We start from the raw sequence: 26,457 nt of genomic DNA, 5'->3' as shown, positions 1-26,457 counted from the left end.
GCGTTTGGGAAGCACTCACCACATGTGCTTACAGAGCTAGCACTTAACATAGATACATCATAGATATGTCATTGAACTAAATGCTTCAAAGTAAGAACAATTATGCCTGGACTTCATGAAGTCTACATCTAAATCAGCTGGTCATTGGAGACCTAAGGAAGAGGAGAAGGGATCTATTTGATGTTTGGCAAATGAGTGTGAAGCAAAGCTGATATAAGACCTTTTAAGACAGGTTTTCGGAACGGGTTTGGTCCAGTTGGTTTATTCCAGAAGCCACCTACCTGGGTCAAGAAGAAGAGCTACAAAAAACAGAGAGTTAAGAGGCCATTACCTTAGATAAGCAGGTAATCTTCCTCAAGTTTCTCAGTAGTTTCTCTGGAGAAGCTGTACCATCTTGTTTGAAAACAGGGTGTGTGGGCTTTCCTGGTAGCACAGTGGTTAAGAATCCTCCTGCCAATGCAGGGGACATGGGTTCCATCCCTGGTCCAGGAAGATCCTACATGCTGCGGAGCAACTAAGCCTGTGCGCCACAACTACTGAGCCTGCACTCTAGAGCCCGTGAGCCACAACTACTGAGCCCACGGGTCACAGCTACTGAAGCCCGCGTGCCTAGAACCCATGCTCTGCAACAAGAGAAGCCACTGCAATGAGAAGCCTGTGTACTGCAACGAAGAGTAACCCCCACTCGCCACAACTAGAGAAAGCCCACCTGCAGCAACGAAGACCCAAAGCAGCCAAAAATAAATAAATTAAAAAAAATTTTTTTTATTTTAAATTTTAAAATTAAAAAAAGAAAGAAAACAGTGTGCAATGGTTAGTCAATACTGGAAAGGATGACAATGACAAATCAAAGGAAAATACAAGAAAATGCAACAGTTGAAATTGCATTACAAATTTATGAAAAGAAACAGATTACCCAGGGGAGTAATTTTTTCTGCCAACAAAACCCAGACACTGAAGGAAAAAAAATCTGGCATCAGTGAAGCTTGTGAATAAGAACAGCACAAAATTGAATTTTTTAAAATTTCAATTAAATCCTATGCTTCTCTTTGGCAGTGATCCCACCCCGAGTTTTGTGATGACCCAGGTGTCTCCAACTATATTAAAAGATGTCATAAAATTTTGTAAACAAAATTAGTTTACTAAGATAAATAGTTAGGAAATATGCTCGACTGGAACTCTAAATCTTATTCTAGTTAGCCAGTAACTAGTGTGAATTTGAGCAAATGAATTCTCTCACCCACAATTTCTTCACTTTTGAGTTAGGGAATCTGACTGGTTTATAAAGTACTATTTAACAGTATAATTTTGTCCTTTTGCACATCTTGGGCCCCATATGTGTGTGGGGATGGAGGAGGGTGCGGAGTAGTACTAGTGATTTGGAAATTAGTGTTTTCTACCTCTTCAAAACTGGGAATTCATTATTACATGCTAAAGAAACTCACACTTTCTTTGGGAAGAATGAGGATGAAAAATTGTCTTGTGGTTGGGAAGACCCACAGAATACTCAACAGAGCACAAGGAGAGGAAATAGTAACGCCAGAATCTTGAGTCTGGCAATGAAGACAGGGAATGGGCAAAGAAACAAATAATAAGGGATTTTCCTGCGTATTTTATTATTTACTGGGAACTTCTGTTATTTTTTTATCTGTCACATTAATAACTGGCTCAAGAAAGTGCCAGATTGTTCCCTTCCTGGAATCTTGTAATCCCTGAAGTCATGGCCCTACTTTAGCCTTGGCAGAGTAGAAGGTAACATAGCCCTGGTTTTACTTGTTTTACAGCTAAACAAACCCTCTGTTTTCCCCTGCTCAGTTCTTAATAGGGAAGAACAATTGTGTTTTTTGTGTGTTTTGTTTTTAATTTGAAGGAATCATTCTGAGCTGTAGGTAACACCCCTTCCAGGCATGTAGAGTCAAGTGTTTTGGCCAATCAACACTTCAATGGATAGGGGAAGGTGGCTTTTGGGTCAGGTATTAACCATGGAGAGACATACAGATATTTTACCTACTGGATTTTAAAAGAATTACTTGTGATGAAATACTTAAACATGAGACATTGTGACAAGAAGAGTACAAATGTTTAGACTGCCACCACTTGAAGTAGTTGCTGACAACACAACCAGGGTGTGCCATTTGTACCACACCGGTCCTATATTGCTGATTATTTATGGTAATTATACAGGAGGTAAGCACACAGAGCAAGCTGGAAAAAATAAAGAGAGATTATGAGAGTTAAGGGGAGGGGAGAAGAGGAGAGGAGAGAGGAAGTGGTAGTGAATAAAAAGGGTGAGGTATATGTTCTGGTTCTGAAACCTTAATGTCTATTAACCATGCAGTAGATACAAAGATCTCTGAAACATTAAAACTGCTAAAAATCTTGTTTTAAGCTTTTATTCCTAACTGTTGTTTTTACAAGGCTCCCCATTAAGTCTACATTAGAACTGTAAAGGAACTGTTTCCTAATTTAAAGCAAAATAAACTAAGTTGACATTTCCCTTATCTGAATCTTGTGCTTATCAGACACACTGGTGTATGTCATAAAATCATTAGCTGATATTTAGGCATTTTTATTCTTCTTCTGCTATGCCGCTGAGTAGTTTTTTCCATCAGCATCTAACATTTAAAAAACATACATTTCAAAAAAGTTTATTGTTTAAAGGATTTCAAAACTTTTTATTCACAGTACTGTGATTTTTTTTTATAGCACTCAAACCAACAGAAAGACATAATTTATTTAAAAATGACATACAATTTATCTCAATAATGCATCAACTTCATTGCCAGGAGTTTTATAAAAAAGGGATGTTCAGGAAAAAAACCAGGTAACTTGATCAACAGATTATATTTTGTAAAATATGTAACAACTAACTGTGTCTGATTAATTTTATGCTATAATGAAAATTGACTTATTCTGTGGCATTTAAATTTTTAGAAAAGTTGAAACTCAAAATACGTATCTGCAAATTATGTTTTTGCTACTATACAGTACTTTGATTTTTTTTAAAAATTAGACTGGGGAATATTTTATATTCTGCTTTTTTATGACTTGTATTGGTATCTAGACTTTAGCTTTAGTGTTTATTTGGGAAATGTATTAAATTGTCCAAGCTTCAGTTTTCTCAGCAATAAAATGGGATTTGAATACTTCCTTAAGATTGTTGAAAGGATTAAATGAAATAATGTAGACAAATCATCTAGCACAAACTCTGACAGTTGGCAATAAATTAAGGAATGTATATTGTTGGCCTGATAAACACAGTTAATTCTGCAAAATATTTATTACATAGATATCAAATGGTCCAAACGATAATTTATAGATATGAATTTAGAGATCTTGAGAGTTTCATTGTTCAAAATTCTGCGTCTATTCACATAATTTATTCCTTGTGGTTAAGAAAGGTTTCCCGGTACACCCATGTTATAAGCTAAGATCTATAGGACGAGTAGGAGCTAGGCAGCTTTGGGAGGGAGAGAGAGAATAAACAAAGTGGGGATAGGGATTGGGTCAGGTAGAGGAAGAAAACATAAGCAAGATGCAGAGGCTTGCAAACTTGGATGCACGTTGTAATCATCTGGGAAGCTTTAAAAATGTATTGATCCCTGGGTCCCTCCCCCAGAGGTTCTGATTTACTTGGCCTGGGATGACCAGGGTGATAGGATTTTTTAAAGTTCTCCAGGTGAGTTTTCTAATGTGCAGTCAAGGCTCAGAATCATTGCTCTAGAGGCAAGAAATCAGGGAGCTAAAAGAAAATAGAGAAAAAGGGTAATAAGGAAGGAAGATAGAGGCTAAGATGGAAGAAGCTGGCAATCGTGGAATGCCTAGCTGACTGAGCAATGCTATCCTGTGTCAAGCTATGCTAAGGACTCCAGGTTTTATTCTGAAGAGAAAATAGTTGCAAGAAAAATTTTGTTGTCACTTGCTGCGGGGTTGAGAACTGATTGTAGGGAGCATGACTGGAAGCAAGAGAGAAATTAGATGAGTTAGAGATTGCAGTTGTCCAGACTAGAGAATATGGTAGCCTAAACTAGGGCAGTACCAATGGACTGGAGAAAAGTGGAGTGATTTGAGAGGCCGTAAAGGAAGAACTGACAGGAGTTGGTGACTGATTGGAAAGTAGAGTGAGGAAGGAGTTGTCTGGAGATGCTATTAATTGAGGTAAGCCAGAACAAGTAGAAGTCTGTGAAAAGAAGGCTAATTCAGTGTTGGAAATGCTGATTTGAAGTATCCATTGTATGTCTAGATGAAGGTATTGGTAAGCAGCTGGACATGCAGGTTGGGAGCTAGACAAAACAAGTGGGAGAGGGTGTATTGGATACAGAAAGCAAGGATCTATGACTCAGGTCTCATACAGGCTTCCTTTCCCTCCTCTCATTGCTGCTCCACAGGGCTGGCCTACTCTGAACCTGAATTTCAGGACCTGTCACACAAATAATCTTTTAATTTAGCACATGATATCAGTAAAACACTGAAGTAAAGGGGAAAAATTAGGGGAGGACAACTTATTACAGAGAGATACTTTGTCACAACTCTTTCTATGGAGATGGTAAGACACTGGATAAACACCAGAAAGACAAAATCAAGACATAGGCTCTGCATCCCACCTCAGGTATTGGTTGTTGGCAGCCACATTATTTTCTATGTGATCCTGACCCCTTAGTCAAACCTCATTGGACAAAGTGTAGCACCTGACTCCAGCTAGACCAGCCCAATACTCTTCGAGGAATTTTACCTGAGAGACATAATAATCACACAGCTCTAGAAGGAATGTCAAAGGATTCCAGCTGCAGAGTTGCCTTGTTTCCTCTATTCTCCCTGATGGTTGTTTGACTTTACCTTGAATTTTGCATGAGATAGTCCCAGTATAATGTCCATAAATTCTTGTTTAAAACTGTAAATATGTTATATGTCAAACTACACAATGCAGCCATTACAAAACGAGGAATTCATCTAATTTACTCTTTAATAATGTCTTGGAATGTTGTTCATTAAATGAAAAAAACCATTGGAAGAGCAATATAAATGGTATCATCTCGTGAAGAAAAAATTACCCATGAAGTATACATAAAATTTGTGAATATCCAAAGCCAAATTTTTTTCTTTTTATTGAAGTATAGTTGACCTGCAATATTATCTTAATTTTAGGTATACAGCAAAGTGATTTGACATTAAAACACATTACATAATTATGACCATAATAAGTCTAGTGACCATCTATTACCATAAAAACTTATTAATCCCTGTGACATTATAACTGGAAGTTTGTACCTCTTAATTCCTTTCACCCATTTCTCCCAAACCCCTAACACCCTTCCCTCTGGCAATCACCAGTTTGTTCTCTGTCTCCATGAGTATGTTTCTGTTTCAGTTTTTTTTGTTTGTTTTGTTTTCTATGTTCCACAAATAAGGGGAATGATATGGTATTTGTCTTTGTCTGATTAATTTAACTTGGCATAATACCCTCTAGGTCCATCCATGTTGCTGAAAATGACAAGATATCAAAATTTTATGGCTGAGTAATATTCCATTGTATATATATATATATATATATATATATATATATATATATATATATATACCACATCTTCTTTATCCATTCATGTATCAATAGACACTTAGGTTGATTCCATATCCTGGATATTGTAAATAGTGCTGCAATGAACACAGAGGTGCATATATCCTTTCTAATTAGTTTTTTTGTTTTCTTTGGGTAAATACTCAGTAGTGGATTTGCTGAATCACATGATAGTTACATTTTTCTATTTTTTGAGGAACCTCCATACTGATTTCCATAATGGCGATACCAATTTACGTTCCCACCAACAGTGCGCAATGGTTCCCTTTTCTCCACATCTTTATCACTCTTGTTATTTGTTGTCTTTTTTTTTTTAACATCTTTATTGGAGTATAATTGCTTTACAATGGTGTGTTTGTTTCTGTTTTATAACAAAGTGAATCAGTTATACATATACATATGTCCCCATATCTCTTTCCTCTTGTGTCTCTCTCCCTCCCACCCTCCTTATCCCACCCCTCTAGGTGGTCACAAAGCACCGAGCTGATCTCCCTGTGCTATGCAGCTGCTTCCCACTAGCTATCTATTTTATGTTTGGTAGTGTATATATGTCCATGCCACTCTCTCACCTTGTCCCAGCTTACCCTTCCCCCTCCCCGTATCCTCAAGTCCATTCTCTAGTAGGTCTGCATCTTTATTCCCATCTTGCCCCTAGGTTCTTCTGACCATTATTTTTCTTTTTTTTTTTTTTTTTTTGATGATAGCCATTCTGACAGGTGTGAGGTGGTATCTCATTGTGGTTTTCACTTGCACTTCCCTGAAAATTGATTAGTGATGTTGAGCTTTTTTTCATGTGTCTGTTGGCCAACTGTATGTCTTCTGGAAAAATGACTATTCAGGTCCTCTGCCCATTTATTAATTGAATTGTTTGTTTGATTTTGAGTTGTATAAATTTTTAAAATAAATTTTAGATATTGTTCCCTTATCAGATATATCATTGCAAATATCTTCTCCCATTCAGTAAGTTGCTTTTTTGTTATGTTCATGGTTTCCTACACTGTGCAAAAGCTTTTTCATTTAAGGAGTCCCATTTATATATTTTTGCTTTTTGTTTCCCTTGCTTGAGGAGAGAGATTAAAAAAAAAATACTACTAAGAATAATGTCGAAGTGTTTTCTATGTTTTATTCTAGGATAAATATTTTATGGTTTCATGTCTTATATTTTTAAGGTTTTAATCCACTTTGAGTTTATTTTTGTTATGGTGTAAGAAAGTGGTCTAGTTTGATTCTTTTGTGTGTAGCTGTCCAGTTTTCCCAACAATATTTATTTAAGAGAGGTCATCTTTTCCCCATCATATATTCTTGCCTCCTTTGTCATAGTTTAAATGATTATATAAGCATGAGTTTACTTCTGGGCTCTCTATTTTGCTCCGTTGATCTATGTGTATGTTTTTGTGCCCATACCATACTAATTTGATTATTATAGCTTTAAAGTATGGTTTGAAATCAGGGATTGTGGTATTTCTAGCTTTGTTCTCCTTTCTCAAGATTGTTTTGGCTATTTGGGGTCTTTTGTGTTTCCATACAAATTTTAGAATTATTTTCTCTATTTCTTTAAAAAAAAATGCCATGGGTATTTTTATAAGGGTTGCATTGAATCTGTAGGTTGCTTTGGGTAGCATGGGCATTTCAGCAATATTAATTCTTCCAATCTATGAGCACAATATATCTTTCAATTTATTTGCATAATCTTTAATTTAATTCATCAGTCTTAGAGTTTTCAGGTCTTCATACACCTTGGTTAAATTTATTCCTAGGTATTTTATTCTTTTGATGCAATTTAAATGGAATTTTAAAAAAACGTATCGTGTTACAGATCATTGACAGTGTATAGAAAGGCAACAGATTTTTATATAATAATTTTGCATTCTATAACTTACTGAATTCATTTATTAGTTTTAATAGGGGGCATCTTTGGGGTGTTCTATATATAGTTTCATGTTATCTGCAGACAGTGACAGTTTTACTTCTCCCTTTCCAATTTTGAATTCTTTTATTTCTTTTTCTTGTCTCATTATTATAGCTAGGATTTCCAATAATATTTTGAATAAAAGTGGCAAGAGTAAGCATCCTTGTCCTCTCCCTGATCTTAGAGAAAATGCTTTCAGCTTTTCATGTTGAATATGCTGTTTGTTGTGTGTTTAGCTTATATGGCTTATATTATGTTGCGGCATGTTTCCTCTATACCCACATTGCTGAGAGTTTTTATCATAAATGGATGTGAATTTTATCAAATGTTTTTTCTGTATCTTGAGATGATCTTATGATTTGTTATCTTTCACTTTAATGTGTTATATCACGTTGATCAATTTGCAGATATTGAACCATCCTTGAGCCACTGGGATAAATCCCACTTGACCATGGTGTATGATATTTCTAAAGTGTTGTTGAATTTGGTTTGCTAGTATTTTGTTGAGAACTTTTACATCTATGTTAGTCAGTGATATTGGCCTGTAAATTTCTTCTACTTTTTCTTTTTCTTTTTTGTTGTACTGTCTTTGTCTGGTTTAGGTATCAGGGTGATATTGGCCTCATAGCATGAGGCTGAAAGCATTCCCTTATCTTTAATTTTTTGAAATAGTTGGAGAAGATAGATATTAACTCTATTTTAAATGTACAGTTCACCTGTGAAGCTGTCTGGTTCATGACTTTTTTTTTGTTGAGAATTTTTGATTAATGATTCAATTTCATTATTAATGATTGGTCTGTTCAGATTTTTTATTTCTTCCTGATTCAGTCCTCAAAGACTGTATGTTTCTAGGAATTTACCCATTTCTTCCAGGTTGTCCAATTTGTTGGCATATAATTGTTCATAGCAATCTCTTATGATCCTTTGCATTTCTGTGATGTCAGTTGCAACCTCTCTTTCATTTCTGAATTTATTTATTTGGGCCCTCTCTTTTTTCTTGATGAATGTAGCTAAAGGTTTGTCAATCTAGTTAATATTTTCAAAGAACCAGATCTTAGTTTTATTAATCTTTTCTGTTGTTTTTTAGTCTTTATTTCATTTATTTCTCTCTGATCTTTAATATGTTCTTTCTTCTACAAACATTTAGTTTTGTTTCTTCTTCTTTTTCTAGTTCCGTTAGATGTAAGGTTATATTGTTATTTGAGATTTTTCTTATTTCCTCTGGTAAGCCTGTATTACATGAACTTTCCTCTTAGAACTGCTTTTGCTACATCCCATAGATTTTGGAACATTGTGTTTCCATATTTATTTGTCACAATGTATTGTTTTATTTCCTCAATGATATCTTTAGCGACCTATTCGTTGTTTAGTAGCAAGTTGTTTATACTCCAAATGATTGTGTGTTTTATCCTATTTTTTTCCTATATTTGATTTCTAGTCTCATACTGTAGTGGTTAGATAAGATGCTTGATATGATTTCAGTCTTTTTAAATGTATTGAGACTTGGTTTTTGACCTAACATGTGATGTATTCTGGAGAATGTTCCATGTGCACTTGAAAAGAATGTGTATTCTTCTGCTTTGGGATGGAATGTTCTATACATATATATTAAGTCATATGCTCTAATGTGTCATTAAGGCCAATGTTTCCTTATTGATTTTCTGTCTAGATAACCTATCCATTGATGTAAGTGGGGTGTTAAAGTCTCCTACTACTATTTTATTATTGTCCATTTCATCTTTTAAGTCTGTTAATATTTGCTTTACATATTTAGGTGCTCCTATGATGCATATACTTATAAGTAGTATATCTTTCTGTTGGTTGATTCATCATTATGTAATACCCTTCTTTGTCTTTTGTTACAGTCTTTGTATCAAAGTCTATTTTGTCTGAAATAAGTATTGCCACCCAGGTTTCTTTCTGTTTCCATTTGAATGAAATATCTTTTTCCATCCCCCCACTTTCAGTCTGTGTGTGTCTTTAGCTCTGATGTGAATCTCCTGTAAGCAGCATATAGATGGGTATTGTTTTTTATCCAATCAGCCACCCTACATATTTTGATTAGCACATTTAGTCCATAGACATTTAAAGTGATTATTAAGAGGTATGTATTTATTGCCATTTTGTTACTTGTTTTCTGGTAGTTTTTGTAGTTCCCTATTCCTTTCTTTTTCTCTTGCTCTCTACCCTTTCAATTTGATTACTTTCTTTAGTGCTATATTTGGATTCCTTTCTCTTTCATTTTTGTTTACCTATTATTGGTTCTTGGTTTGTTGTTACCATGAGGTTTTTATATAACAACCTATGTATATGTCAGTCTATTTTAAGTTGATGGTTGCTTAAGCTTGAGTGAATTCTAAAAGCACTACATTTTTACTCCTCCCACTATGTGTTATGTTTTTCATGCTATATTTTACATCTTTTTGTCTGTGTATCCTTAACTAATTATTGTGGATGTAGATAACTGTATTACTTTTTTCTTTTAGCCTTGTAGCTATATAGGTATTTGATCGATAACTTTACTATATGTTTGCCTTAATCAGTGAGCTTTTTTTCTTTCATACTTTTTGTATATCTAGCTTTTGTTCTTCTTTTCAGTTTGAACAAGTACATTATATTTCTTGTAAGGGGAGTGGTTTGTGGTGATAAAATTTTTTTAGCTTTTGTTTGTCTGGGAAACACTTTTATCTCTCCTTCAGTTCTGAATGATAACTTTGCTGGATAGAGTATTCTCCTTTGTGAGTTTTTTTTTCTTTCAGCACTTTGAATATGTTGTGTCACTCCCTTCTGGCCTATAAATTTTCTGCTGAAAATTCAGCTCATAGTGTTTTGGTGTCTCCCCTTTATATAACTATATGTTTTTCTCTTGCTCCTTTTAAGATTCTCTGTCTCTAACTTTTGACATTTTAATTATAATGTGTCTTAGTGTGAATCTCTTCGAGTTCATCTTGTTTGGGACTTCTGTGTTTCCTGATCTTGGATGTCTACTTCTTTCATCAGGTTAGGAAAGCTTTAAATCATTATGTCTTCAAATATGTTTTCTGTCCCTTTCTCTCTCTCTTCTCCTTGTGGGACCCCTATAATATGAATGTTAGTACACTTGATGTTGTACTACAAATCCCTTAAGCTAGTCTCACTTTTCAAAAACCTATTTTCTTTGTGCTATTCCACTTGGGTGATTTCTACTACCCTGTCTTCGAGATTACTAATATGTTTTCTTCATCATCTAATCTGCTGTTGATTCCCTCTAGTATATATTTTTAAATTTCAGTTATTGTATCCTTCAGCTGTCATTGATTCTTTCTTACATTTTCTATCTCTTTGTTGAAGTTCTCACTGTATTCCTCCATTCTTCTCCTGAGTTCAGCTACTATCCTTATGACCATTTCAAACTCTTTTTCTGGTAGCTTGTTTATCTTTGTCTTGTTTAGTTTTTTTTTTCTGAGGTTTTGGCTTGTCCTTTCTCTTGGAAATTATTCCTTTGTATCTTCATTTTAGCTAGCTCTTTTTTTGTGTTTGTTTCTATATATTAGGTAGATTAGCTACATCTCCCAGTCTTGAAAGAGTGGCTTTATGTGGGAGCCAGTAGCATGGTTTCCCTGGCCACCAGAGCCAGGTACTCCAGAAGTGTCCCCTGTTTGGGCTGCATGTACCCTCTTGTTGTGGCTGGGCTATGAATACTACATGTATGCTTGTGTACTGGGCTGGCCTCCCAGTATGACTGGCTGTAAGGCCCAACCACAACTATTGCAGGTGTTTTTGCGTGGGGTCAGTCCATGCAGTGGGAACCACATCATCAAATTTTAATAATATTTACTACTTCTGATTTGGAATTGTACAGTAAGTATTTAATATCTCTTTCAAACTTTTTTTTTAAATTTACTTTCTCCTAACCTAGCTTGAATTGACTTTTCTAACATGTAACCAAAGGAATCTTCACACAACAGTTGAAGGCATGAACATACAAAACATCAAGTAGCTTAATATTCATCAGCTCATAGTGGGAAGTGTAGAGGAGCAAGGAATTAAGTTGGAAGGGTAGTTAGGCTCCAAATCATGGGTTCTCATATATATTCAGGTTCATCTCCTTATAAATAACCACTTCAGGTTATAGGAATGGTTGAGTGCAAATCATCCTTCTTGCTGTACAATTATCTGAGGATGAAGCCTCCAAAGCCTTACATTTTGTAGCACAAGAGATTATTTTGAATATGTGAAGCATTTTCAACTGAAAATTTTGAGTCTAATGGGGATTTAGTGATAGTAGGAGAATTTTTTGTGCTAACTTGTTCTTAATTAATGCTTCCAACTGAATCAGTATCAACTTTTAAATCCATAAACACCTCAATTAATCTTTTATTTGACATGACGTCTAGAAGAAAATTACAGCAAACTTAGTAAAGATATTTATAGCATCTGGACACTTATAGAATAAAAATATGCCATCCAATTTATGTAAACTGCCAGTGAACAAGAAATAACATCTTATTTCTATTTAAGTATGTTTACCATAATCTACTGCCAACATTTTTTAAATGAAGGATTTCCTCTCATCACTAAAAGGTAACATTGTAGCTTGCATACTAAAAATCTGCACACTTCATGCAGTTACAAATGATCCCTCAGTGTATCAGTTTAAAAATTATTTTATATCTTTAAAAAAGTAGGCAGTTTCAACTAACTATGACAGTGATTTTTAACTTATTTTTACTGCAAAATATAACACATTCAAGAGAGTTTATAGAAAAACGCAGATGTTACTGCCACACAAGGTAGGAAATAGAACATTGCTGGCAACCTACAAGCCCACCCATGTATGCTTTCTAGAGTATATCCTCCTCCCTCTGCCTTCTGCCCATAACCATTATGATGATTTTATAATAATCCCTTCCTTGATTTTGTTATAGTTGTTTTTACCAACTGTGTATACATCCCTCTTTCTGAACTTTATGTAAAAGGATATATACTAATAGTTTTCTTTTGTATCTTAAATCTTTTGGTCAATGTTACAATTATAAGGTTTATCCAGGGACTTACCTGGTGGTCCAGTGGCTAAGACTCCATGCTCCCAATGTAGGGGGCCTGGGTTCGATCCCTGGTCAGGGAACTAGATCCCACATGCTACAGCTAAGAGTTCACATGCCACAACTAAAGATCCTGCATGCCGCCACAACTAAAAAACAAAAATCTCGATTCCCACGGCTCTCGAGGGACCATGGCCGATCCTCACGTGAGGCAGATCAAGATCAAAACCGGCGTGGTGAAGCGATTGGTCAAAGAAAAAATGATGTATGAGAAAGAAGCAAAACAACAAGAAGAAAAGATTGAAAAAATGAAAGCCAAAGATGGTGAAAATTATGCATTAAAAAGCAGGCAGAGATCCTGCAAGAGTCCCGGATGATGATCCCAGATTTCCAGCGCAGGTTGGAAGCTGCATATACTGATCTTCTGCAGTTATTAGAGAGTGAAAAAGACTTGGAAGAAGCTGAGGAATATAAGGAGGCACGTTTAGTACTGGATTCAGTGAAGTTAGAAGCCTGAAGGTTTTCTATACAGGGTGTTTTTTTGCATTAAGTCCTGAGATCCGTTCCACAATTCATTATTTTTGACCACTGCTATGTGTTCAAGTAGTATGAGAATGTGATTCTTTTTATGCAGTGCATATGTTTTTCTTTGCCTGATTTAATGTGTCAAATAAATGAGTTCATCTAATAAAATTGCTTCTTTCATAAAAAAAAAAACAAAAAACAAAAAAACAAAAATCTCATATGCCACAATGAAGATCCTGCACAAGGCAACGAAGATCCTGTGTGCCTCAACTAAGACCTGGTGCAACCAAATAAATAAATAATTTTTTTTTTTTTTAAAAAGATAAGGTTTATCCATATTTGTGTGTACCTATAATTTGTTCATTTTCATTGCTCAGTAATATTCCAGTGTAAAAACATATCATGATTTTTGGGTTTTGTTCTATTTTTGATAGACAAATCTTAAGATCTAAGAGAAAATAAAACTGGGAATGAATCTAATAATTTTATCCAAAGCTCTATTTGAAACTGTATTTTTATAAAAATGGAATCTCTCCAGAGTGATACTGTTCAATAGAACTTTCCATGATGATGGAAGTGGCTCAAAAATCACTTCCTCTCTCTGTTTTTCTCTCATTTTTCCCTTAAATTTTTTTTCATTCTATGAGCTCTTTTATGAAGTTATCCTATGAATACCTTTGCAAATCAGCTACACTTTATTACTTTCCACAAATTAAAGATGAAAGGCAGAATAGACTCTCTCACAGAAAAATTCATTGAGGATATTGTTAGCCTCAAGCTTTGCATGTGAATTCTTAAAACAGCAAAGCATTTGCACCTCATGTGAGAGAAAAAACTACTGAGCACACTTCCTGCATGCTTTGTCCCTGTTAGGCTGTCACTACAGCTGTGCAACAGGTGCATAAATTATTTTTTTCTTTTTAAAAGCAATTGCAAATAGCTTTTCTAACTTCACCCACTCAGTAGGTGGTCCTGAGCCTTAAACAAAGCAAGGAAGTGAGGAAATAGTCTCCTTGTCACTGAATTCTGCTTATTAGGTAGGAATTATTACTTTCCACAATTAACTCAGCAAAATAATTGCCATTTTCTATCATTGCAGAGTTGAAGCACATGACCTACTACTTGGCAAAAGTAAGTGAACAAATGCTCAAAACTTGGAAAGTATTAGTGTAATGTATTATTGAGAGCATTAATCAAACACTGCAGCAAGAAAACTTTACACACTTAGTGGCAATAAAATAAAACACGTTTGGTTACCTAAAAATGTTAAATTCCATATTAACATAAGGTGCAAATATAACAATGTGTTTCTTTCTAGTTTTGTTATGTAAGGAGGAAATTTGTTATCAATTTATAAAAGCACTAAATAATAAATGATCACAGAAAATTCCCAAATTAGTTAATGCATCTAGTAAACAAATATCTCCTTACACATGTCCCTTCCCTGATTAAATTAGAAAAATCTTAGGGAATGCTTGCTATTAGCCTGGCTTGGTCCAATCACTACAACTAGAGGTGACTGGGTAGTAATTGGCAGCTCCTACTAGAAAAAGGTGGTCAGAGGAAAATTTCTACAAAAAAATATATATATAATGCATTTACCAAAGGAAAGAAGGTTAGAGTGTTGGGTGTACAAAGCAAATTATATAGTAAAAGTAGGGAGTAATAGAAAATTTACATCAATTAATTTGCTTATTAATAAGAGGTTATATAGAAAACATGATTGGGAAACTGGGTTACTGACTAAAATGTGACCTCCAAAACTTTGAGTCTCTATCAATGTGAGTAGCCAAGAATTTCCTGTAACTATAAACTTACGTTTCATCTTACTAGAAGAGATTTCATAAGATTGATAGCATAGATTAAAATTTAAATTCAAAGTCAAAATTCTTTTGGTATGAAGATACTAAGTATGAAAGAAGTAAAAAATCACAGAATATAAAAATGCAGATTTTCAATTTATAGGAAAAGAGCAAAACGGTTTTATATTTACGTATCTAGTGAGTCTTACACACTAAGCTTCAATTCCACTGAAATATTTGGAAGTCATTCTCACTGAGCTAGCCAATTCCCCTTTTAGAGGGCAAATAGAATCATCTTAGCTCTGAATGACTGGGCACAGTGATTTCCAAAACAGGAAAGAATCTGCCTGGGACCTAAAAACACCTGACACAGCAATTTCCTTTTCTGAATGCATGTATTTGTATTAAACTGGAAAACATTTCTGAACATAGCTTACTAGCTAGAAAAACATGTTCTTGGTAATGTCTCAACAGTTTGATAGCATTAAATGAGAGCAAACATAAGTTTTTAAAAACTCTATTTCAACTTAATACTTTTTTTCTCACCCTCGATATTTATTAATAATCAAAAAAAAAATTTATAGTACAATCTATCTTGAATTTCATCACAAAGAATAAACAGCCACAGGAATTCCTCATATTTGTTATTAAATATGTACCAATATTATGAACTGAAATTGTATATTAGGATAGGTAATTCAGAACCTCCAAATTGTTGAGGATGAACTGGGTTATTTTCAGATTAAATTTTCCTTATTCCAAACCTGCAGATAAACATTTTAGAGTGATTGACAGATTTTATAAAGCAAAAATGCTCATCAAGCTGAAGATCTGAGGTAATAAATAATGATGGTTGAACAGGACAGTATTTGGTTTATTTTTCTATTTATCTCCTCCATTTAAAAAATACACACTTAAAAATAACTGAGCTTATACTGGGAGGGAAAATATTTTTAATTATTGAGGAACCCAAATTCAAAATGCCAAGAAAATGATATGTAAACCCTCATAAGTATAGTATCTCCATAAGCAGTCTATATCATAGGATTAAATTTTGCTTCAATTCAAAATTTACCTCAACAGTGTATTTTACATACACACACACATATAAACACACACATACACACACCTAGGTAATAGTTATATACATAAATATTGCATTTGATAATTTTGATAATTTTTCTCTATTCAAATCTCTCTTCATCACTCATTAATAACATTCAACTATTAAAACATTAAATTCATAGTTTTAGAGATTGTTTATAAAGGATAATTTATTCTGGGCTTTGGCACAAAACTGAATTATTAAAGTAAATCACATAAGCATTTATTAATTTAAGGGTTTATTTTCTCTTCCTTTCAACCTCCATGAGGAAACAAACAAACAAACAAACAAAAATCACTAAGTGCTGAAGAATATGGAGACATTTCCATTTATGTGCCAAGGGGAAATATATTGAAATTAGAGCCAGATTATTTATTATGCTAATGATCTGGAAAATTAGACAAAATTAAGTTACCTAATAAAACTAAATTGGATTTGATAAATATTAGCTAGTTATTTCTAAGCAGAAAAACCGACACCATAAATATTCAGTGGTTAAGTAATACAGACAAAGAGCTATTGCTGTAGGAAAGCTAGGAGTAAGTGCAATTATTAATTAGGTTGACTTGCCATTCTTAAGTAGAGTGCCCGGCTTCCCATTTCTTCAGTTAAGGCCAATCCAGAATTGTCTGTGAGTGTGCGGATGCATCATATCGAAGTACAGGAAGGTGCTCCTGTCTCTAGGCAGATTCTCACTAAGGTGTTGTTGAAACTCCATAGAAGAAGAAATCAGTCAATGGAAGTGTTCTTTCAGTGTCACAAAGAGCTGGTATTCTAGCTTGTTGGCTTCCACATCCAGATTTGCCATTGATTTGCTGATAAAACAGCCCTCAGTTCAGCAGTCTAAAATAAAGGCAGCTTTGGTGCAAAAATGGTATCAGGTTTTGTTTGTTTGTTTTTGTTTTTATTAAAGTATAGTTGCAGGTGTACAACAGTGATTTGATATTTTAATATATTACACACCATACAGTTATTACAATATTATTGAGTATTTCCCCTGTGCTGTACATTACATTCCAGTATGACATTTATTTTATAACTGGTATCTTTTAATCCCCTTCACCTGTTTCACCCGAAGTAAATATAAAGAAATCAGTTGCATTTTTATACAAGAATAACTATCAGAAAGAGAAATTAAGAAAAAATTCCACTTACAATTCCATCAAAAAGAATAAAATACCTAAGAGTAAATTTAACCAAGGAGGTGAAAGACCCATATTCTGAAAACTATAAGGCACTGATGAAAGAAATTGAAGATGACACAAATAAATAGAAAGATATACTGTGTTCTTGGATTGGAAGAATTAATATTTTTAAAATGCCCCTACTACCCAAAACAATCTACAGATTCAGTGCAGCTCCTATTAAAATACCCATGGCATTTTTCACAGAACTAGAACAAGGAATTCTAAAAATTGTAGTGGAACCACAAAAGACCTCAAATATACAAAGCAACCTTGAGAAAGAAGAACAAAGCTGGAGGTATCACACTCCCTGACTTCAAACTATACTGTAAGGGTATAGTCATCAAAACAGTATGGTATTGGCACAAACACAGACACATAGACCAATGGAAAAAATAGAGAGCCCAGAAATAAACCCACGCACATATTGTCAATTAATTTATGACAAAGATAGCAAGTTGAATTAATCTTCTTAAGGAGCTCCAAAATTCCTGGCTTTGTGGCTAAGGGGAAAGTACATAATTAAGGATTCTGGTCTTCCACAGAGAGAAAGCACTAGACTAAAAAGTCTTACCATAATGAGCACATGCCAGAAATGTGATAGCTAAGTGTTAAAAAGAAGATAAAATAGCCTAGAAAGAAATATTGAGAAAATATGGCCACCTAATGATCAGCATTAGTTTTGGTCATTTGAAATATGAGGATCTTTAAGTACCTGAAGACTTAGAAGGCAGGGATTACTTGTTGTATAAAGGGCAATAATATAAGTTGTAAAACTTATTCAGAACCAACTACGTTTTAGGCATTATTGGGTGGCAGATTATACACATTACTTTATGTACATACACCTTGAAAAGTAGGAATTATTGTCTTCTAAACACATTAGTAAACTGTGGCACTGCAAGATTCCTTAATTTTCCCACAGTGACACAGCTATTAAATGGCAGAGTCAGCATTTAAAGGCAGTTCTGTTCTGACTCCAAACCCTAGATATGTCACTCTAGGTTACAGGGGGTTGATGTAGTCTGGGTTTGATACTATTCTAAGAGGAGAACTTGTTTGATGATGGTAATAAAGAAGACAAATAATTCCCTGGATGTTTTAGCCAGTGAGATTTTTGTCCCTCGGGTTGAGGAGTCAGATGCTGTTCATAAGGGAAAAGCCCTATAGAATTCTGAGAGAAACAGAGTCATCTCAGGGGCTGTGCTCCCTAAAGCAGTTAAGGACATGTGACCCTCATGAATTTCATGCCATAAGAGTCACGTGGAAAATATTTGACTCTATATGGACAATCTTAAGAATTTTAATACCTATGTTTTCACAGACTGCTTAAGAGAAATGAAATTATAACTTCAAATTATATTTGCATTGCTAGTATAGTCACTGGAAAAGAATGGGATTGTTAGTTTACTACACAATGAAACAGTTACCTGCAATGTTGTAAAAAAGTAGATATTCATTCATGTCCATATGTTTATACCTAAGTCTTACTTTAAAATATGGGTCCTAGGCTACATTCCCTCAATCAGTAACTGACATTTCACTGAGTAGCACTAATTTCACTTAGTTTTAGTATTTTAAAGAACTTAAATGTAATAAATTTTTATCAAATGACAATTTATCTGAAAGAGAAAAATTCTAACTTTTTTACATATTTTAAAAACTGAAGAGATACTATATCATCAAAAACATAAATATGAAATTGAAGAACTTTCTCATGTGAAAACAATTGCTTGGAAAATACACACTTAATTATATTACAGAAGGAATGGAAGTGATATAAATAAACTCACTTATTTTTACATTAAATAAATAGGAATCAGTGTCAGGGAGTGAAAAGAACAGAAAACCGGGGCTTTAGTTCCAGTTCTTCCACCAACTAGATCCCGGATAAGCTTCAAAAACAAGAGGGTTGGACTTGGTGATCACAAATGTTTTGTGCAGCTCGAAGAGTCATTGTGTCTCAATTTCCTAAGACCAAGATAAGTGGCTTACAAAATATTTTCTCAAGCAAGAGTAGAATCATTACTGCTTGAGTCATTGAAATATTCACTGGACAAGCTACTCATGGAGGTACCATATGAGAAGATCCTTTCTTGGCTCAGTGTGTACAGCATGATGTAATGTTTTAATGGACTCCACTTTAGTCAGGTGGAATCACTTTATCAGTTGAGTTCTGGGCTGACAGCTCTAAGAGGGTACTCAAAGTGGACTATATATGAGATTTTAAATTCTTTTATTATGCTGCATAAGGAATTCAGAAAAATCAGTATTCCAATTGTATTGAGAATTTTAAAATATCACTATCCCCACTTATGGCACTTAGTATGTGCTGTTTAAAACGTGCAGTTGTGCAAATAAAGGTTGATTTGGCAAGGAATTCACAATTCGTGAGTGGGGAAGAAGTTCTAATGAACTTACAACTCATTATTATCATGCATTTACACAGTGGGTTTCTTTAAGGAAACTTTCTTGAAACTTCTTCCAAGTAATGTGGAAAGATTGGCATCTAGCCATGGTGGAAGAATCACCTTGTGATAGTTTTCTTTCTGGGTGGCAAAATTACTTCGCTACGAAGACAATTGGAATATTCCCTCAACGTAATAACAGGGTGAAATAAAGTAAATAAACACGTTTCTCTGGCACTTCATCCTCTCTTCCTGATCATATCTTACTTCACCTGTATTGCTTTTAAAACTAGGAAGTATATGCAAGGAAAAACAGATCATAGGCATGCAAGTATCCTTGCTTGGCTTTTGCTCAAATTTAAGTTTTCTCACTTTGATGTTATAAGGCAATTTCCCCAGCTTTAAATATTTGGGAATTTAACTTTTAGTTTAGAAATATAGATCAGGCAATCAGCAATTATGGTTCAATAGGCCAAACTTATTGTTTCCTCCCTACACTTCCCCATCCAAGAGATCAGGAAAAATGAAGCATATTTATTCTTCACATTTCTCTCTGTAGATCATAAACATAGTTCAGTTCAACAAACATGTACCAAATACTATGCTAGGTATGAAGCTTAAAAAATAATGGTTATTGCTCTCATGGAACTTACAGTTAAATAGACAAATAATTATAGTACTAGTAATAATAATGATAATACCTAATATTTATTGAGTGATTCCTTTGGTGCCAAGCAGCACTAAATGTTTTAGATGATTATCTCATTTATCACCCCCTATAGCCTTCTGTGATAGGAATTATTACTATCTCCATTTTACAGGAAATCGAACATTGGGAGAGGTTTAGTAACATGCCCAATGTCACATTTGAAATGAGCAACAAAGCTGCCTTCAAATATTGTTCTATAAACTCTGGAACCTCATCCCCTAATCAGTAACTTAAAGCCCTCTAGGAGCACATCTAACAAGAAAGGGAAGAGAAGCAAAGACATTTCACAGACGGACCCTGCAGTAATCCATGGCTCTGGAGATATCCTGTTAATTCTATAGAAGAGGCAGTAAAAGAAAGATAAAGGCAGTTTATGAATTCTAGGCCTTCATATATAATCAGACCAAGCTTTGAACAAAAAATAATATATTTTTTCCCTTTACTTCATTCTCTAATTTAGATATTTACAGAGCTCAGGATGAAATGCTAAAGTTCAGCAGGGAAGAACATAACCCCCATCCTCATAAATCTTAATTCTAGCAGTTCATACATAATCCAGAAACTTCAGATTTCCAGAAATTTGTAAAGGCAAAAGCAAAGCAAAAACAAGCCAGCAAAACCCTGCAAATATCCCGGGAAAATTATTCTTTTTTTAATGTATACTTTATTCTTTTTAAACAAAGTATAATTGATTTACAACATTGTGTCAGTTTCAGGTGTATAGCACAGTGATTATATATATATATATATATATATATATATATATATATATATATATATATATATATTATTCTTCAGAATTTTCCATTATAGGCTATTACAAAATACTGAGTCTAGTTCCCTGTGCTATACCGTAGGTACTTGTTGGTTATCTATTTTATATACAGTAATGTGTATATATTAATCCCAATCTCCTAATTTATCCCTCTCCCCCCTTCCCTTTTGATAACCATAAATTTGTTTTCTATGTTTGTGGGTCTATTACATTTTGTAAATAAGTCCATTTGTATTTTTTTTCTAGATTCCACATATAAGTGATATCATATGATATTTGTCATTCTCTGGCTTGCTTCACTTAGTATGATAATCTTTAGGTCCATCTATGTTGCTGTAAATGACATTATTTCATTCTTTTTATGGCTGAGTAATATTCCATTATATATATATGGAATATTACGCTCATATATATATATATGCCACATCTTCTTTATCCCTTCATCTGTCAATGAACATTTAGGTTGCGTCTATGTCTTGGCTGTTGTAAATAGTGCAGCAATAAATATTGGGGTGCATGCATCTTTTTGAATTATGGTTTTCTCTCAGTGTATGCCCAGCAGTGGGATTGCTGGGTCATATGGTAGTTCTATTCTTAGTTTTTAAAGGAACCTCCATACTATTCTCCATTGTCACTGTAACAATTTACATTCCCACCAACAGTGTAGGAGGGTTCCTTTTTCTCCACACCTTCTCCAGCATTCAATATTTGTAGACTTTTTGATGGCCATTCTGAATGGTGTAAAGTAAAACTTCATTGTAGTTTTGATTTACATTTCTCTAATAATTAGAAATGTTGAGCATTTTTTTTTCATGGAGGCAAAATAATTCTTGTTGCTATCCTTAGAATATATTTTTTATCAGAGTGTTTGAGCTCATTGGAGAAAGGATACAGAGAATGTGGCTATATAGCAAAATGAAGAGGTGAATTGAGGTATATCTCAATAAATCTTAACAGTTTTTAAAACATTTAAAAATAATATGTAGATAGCCACATCCACCAGAGAGCAGAGAGCAGAAGCAAGAAGAAATACAATCCTGTGGACTGTGGAACAAAAACCACATTCACAGAAAGATAGACAAGATGAAAAGGCAGAGGGCTATGTACCAGATGAAGGAACAAGACAAAATCCCAGAAAAACAACTAAATGAAGTGCAAATAGTCAACCTTCCATAAAAAGAATTCAGAATAATGAGAGTGAAGATGATCCAGGACCTCAGAAAAACAATGGAGGCAAAGATCAACAAGATGCAAGAAATGTTTACCAAAGACCTAGAAGAATTAAAGAACAAACAAACAGAGATGAACAATACAATAACTGAAATGAAAACTACACTAGAAGGAATCAATAGCAGAATAACTATTAGAAGAAGAACGGATAAGTGACCTGGAAGACAAAATGGTGGAATTCACTGCTGCGAAAAGAATAAAGAGAAAAGAATGAAAAGAAATGAAGACAGGCTAAGAGACCTCTGGGACAACATTAAACATAACAACATTCGCTTTATAAGGGTCCCAGAAGGAGAAAAGAGAGAGGAAGGACCAGAGAAAATATTTAAAGGGATTATAGTCAAAAGCTTCCCTAACATGGGAAAGGAAATAGCCACCCAAGTCCAGGAAGCACAGAGAGTCCCATACAGGATAAACCCAAGGAGAAACATGCCGAGACACATAGTAATCAAATTGGCAAAAATTAAAGACAAAGAAAAGTATTGAAAGCAGCAAGGGAAAAACGACAAATAACATACAGGGGAACTCCCATAAGGTTACCAGCTGATTTCTCAGTGGAAACTCTACAAGCCAGAAGGGAGAGGCATGATATACTTAAAGTGATGAAAGGGAAGAACCTACAACCAAGATTACTCTACCTGGCAAGGATCTCATTCAGATTTGATGGAGAAATCAAAAGCTTTACAGACAAGCAAAAGCTAAGAGAATTCAGCACCACCAAACCAGCTCTACAACAAATGCTAAAGGAACTTCTCTAAGTGGGAAACACAAGAGAAGAAAGGATCTCCAAAAACAAACCCAAACATATTAAGAAAATGGTCATAGGAACATACATATTGATAATTACCTCAAACGTGAATGGATTAAATGCTCCAACCAAAAGACACAGGCTTGCTGAATGGATACAAAAACAAGACCCATATATATGCTGTGTACAAGAGACCCACTTCAGACCTAGGGACACATACAGACTGAAAGTGAGGGGATGGAAAAAAATATTCCATGCAAATGGAAATCAAAAGAAAGCTGGAGTAGCAATACTCATATCAGATAAAGTAGACTTTAAAATAAAGAATGTTACAAGAGACAAGGAAGGACACTACAAAATGATCAAGGGATCAATCCAAGAAGATATAACAATTATAAATATATATGCACCCAACATAGGAGCACCTCAATACATAAGGCAACTGCTAACAGCTATAAAAGAGGAAATCAACACTAACACAATAATAGTGGGGGACTTTAACACCTCACTTACACCAAAGGACAGATCATCCAAAATGCAAATAAATAAGGAAACAGAAGCTTTAAATGACACAATAGACCAGATAGATATAATTGACATTTATAAGACATTACATCCAAAAACAGGAGATTACACTTTTTCTCAAGTGCACACGGAATATTCTCCAGGATAGATCACATCTTGGGTCACAAATCAAGCCTCAGTAAATTTAAGAAAACTGAAATCATATCAAACATATTTCTGACCACAATGCTATGAGATTAGAAATCAATTACAGGTAAAAAAACGTAAAAAATACAAACACATGGAGGCTAAACAATACGTTACTAAATAACCAAGAGATCACTGAAAAAATCAAAGAGGAAATCAAAAAATACCTAGAGACAAATGACAATGAAAACACAACGATGCAAAACCTATGGGATGCAGCAAAAGCAGTTCTAAGAGGGAAGTTTATAGCTATACAAGCCTACCTCAAGAAACAACAAAAATCTCAAGTAAACAATCTACCCTTACACCTAAAGGGACTAGAGCAAGATGAACAAACAAAACCCAAAGTTAGCAGAAAGAAAGAAACCATAAAGATCAGAGCAAACATCAATGAAATAGAAAGAAAGAAAGAAAACAATAGCAAAGATCAATAAAACTAAAAGCTGGTTCTTTGAGAAGATAAACAAAATTGATAAACCATTAGCCAGACTCATCAAGAAAAAGAGGGAGAGGACTCAAATCAATAAAATTAGAAATGAAAAAGGAGAAGTTACAACTGACATTGCAGAAATACAGCATCCCAAGAGACTACTACAAGCAACCCTATGCCAATAAAATGGACAACCTGGAAGAAATGGACAAATTCTTACAAAGGTATAACCTTCCAAGACTGAACCAGGAAGAAACAGAAAATATGAACAGACCAATCACAAGTAATGAAGTTGAAACTGTGATTAAAAATCTTCCAACAAACAAAAGTCCAGGACCAGATGGCTTCACAGGTGAATTCTATCAAACATTTAGAGAAGAGATAATACCCATCCTTCTCAAACTCTTCCAAAAAATTTCAGAGGAAGGAACAATCCCCAGCTCATTCTATGAGGCCACCATCACCCTGATACCAAAACCAGACAAAGACACTACAAAAAAAGAAAATTAGAGACCAATATCACTGATGAATATAGATGCAAAAATCCTCAACAAAATACTAGTAAACAGAATCCAACAACACATTAAAAGGATCATACACCAGGATCAAGTGGAATTTATCCCAGGGATGCAAGGATTCTTCAATATATGCAAATCAATCAATGTGATGCACCATATTAACAAATTGAAGAATAAAAACCATATGATCATCTCAATAGATGCAGGAAAAGCTATCAAGAAAATTCGACACCCATTTATGATAAAAACTCTCCAGAAAGTGGGCATAGCTCAACATAATAAAGGCCATACACGATAAACCACAGCAAATATCATTCTCAATAGTAAAAAACTAAAAGCATTTTCTCTAAGATCAGCAATGAGACAAGGATGTCCACTCTCACCACTATTATTCAACATAGTTTTGGAAGTCCTAGCCACGGCAATCAGAGAAGAAAAAGAATAAAAGGAATACAAGTTGGAAAATAAGAAGTAAAACTGTCACTGTTTGCAGATGACATGATACTATACATAGAGAATCCTAAAAATGCCACCAGAAAACTACTGGAGCTAATCAATGAATTTGGTAAAGTTGCAGGATACAAAATTAATGCACAGAAATCTCTTACATTCCTATACACTAATGATGAAAAATCTGAAAGTGAAGTTATGGAAACACTCCAATTTACCATTGCAACAAAAAGAATAAAATACCTAGGAATAAACCTACTTAGGGAAACAAAAGACCTGTATGTAGAAAACTATAAGACACTGATGAAAGAAATTAAAGATGATACCAACAGAAAGAGAGATATACCATGTTATTGGATTGGAAGAATCAATATTGTGAAAATGACTATACTACCTAAAGCAATCTACAGAGTCAATGCAATCCCTATCAAATTACCAATGGCATTTTTTACAGAACTAGAACAAAAGATCTTAAAATTTGTATGGAGACACAAAAGACCTCGAATAGCCAAAGGAGTCTTGAGGGAAAAAAACGGAGCAGAAGGAATCAGGCTCCCTGACTTCAGACTATACTACAAAGCTACAGTAATCAGGACAATATGGTAGTGGCACAAAAACAGAAACATAGATCAATGGAACAAGATAGAAAGCCCAGAGATAAACCCACGAACCCATGGTCAACTAATCTATGACAAAGGAGGCAGGGATATACAATGGAGAAAACACAGCCTCTTCAATAAGTGGTGCTGGGAAAACTGGACAGCTACATGTAGAAGAATGAAATTAGGACACTCCCTAACACCATACACAAAAATAAACTCAAAATGGATTCAACACCTAAATGTAAGTCCGAACACTATAAAAATCTTACAGGAAAACATAAGAAGAACACTCTTTGATATAACTCACAACAAGATCTTTTTTGATCCACCTCCTAGAGTTAATGAAAAGACAACCCTCAGAATGGGAGAAAATATTTGCAAATGAATCACCGGACAAAGGATCAATCTCCAAAATATATAAACAGCTCATGCAGCTCAATATTAAAGAAACAAACAACCCAATCCAAAAATGGGCAGAAGACCTAAATAGACATTTCTGCAAAGAAGACATACAGACGACCACAAAGCACATGAAAAGATGCTCAACATCACTAATTATTAGAGAAATGCAAATCAAAACTACAATGAAGTATCACCTCACACCAGTTAGAATGGGCATCTTCAGAAAACCTACAAACAACAAATGCTGGAGAGGGTATGGAGAAAAGGGAACCCTCCTGCACTGTTGGTGGGAATGTAAATTGATACAGCCACTATGGAGAACAGTATGGAGGTTCTTTACAAAACTAAAA

The 26,457-nt window shown here is 34.5% G+C and overlaps 1 protein-coding gene across 1 annotated transcript; it reads left to right on the top strand.

Moving 5' to 3' along the window:
* Positions 1-12,682: 12,682 nt before the first annotated feature.
* LOC132372481 (tubulin-specific chaperone A-like) lies at positions 12,683-13,164 on the top strand. The gene is given in 2 exon segments (XM_059934546.1): positions 12,683-12,841; positions 12,844-13,164. Coding segments are annotated over 2 exon segments (324 nt in total). The 5' UTR covers positions 12,683-12,699; the 3' UTR covers positions 13,026-13,164.
* Positions 13,165-26,457: the final 13,293 nt, after the last annotated feature.

This window comes from Balaenoptera ricei, chromosome 10, assembly GCF_028023285.1.
Source record: "Balaenoptera ricei isolate mBalRic1 chromosome 10, mBalRic1.hap2, whole genome shotgun sequence".
In the NCBI taxonomy this organism is placed as follows: domain Eukaryota; kingdom Metazoa; phylum Chordata; class Mammalia; order Artiodactyla; family Balaenopteridae; genus Balaenoptera; species Balaenoptera ricei.
Note: the sequence above shows the minus strand (reverse complement) of the source record. Positions and strands in the feature narration are given on the sequence as shown.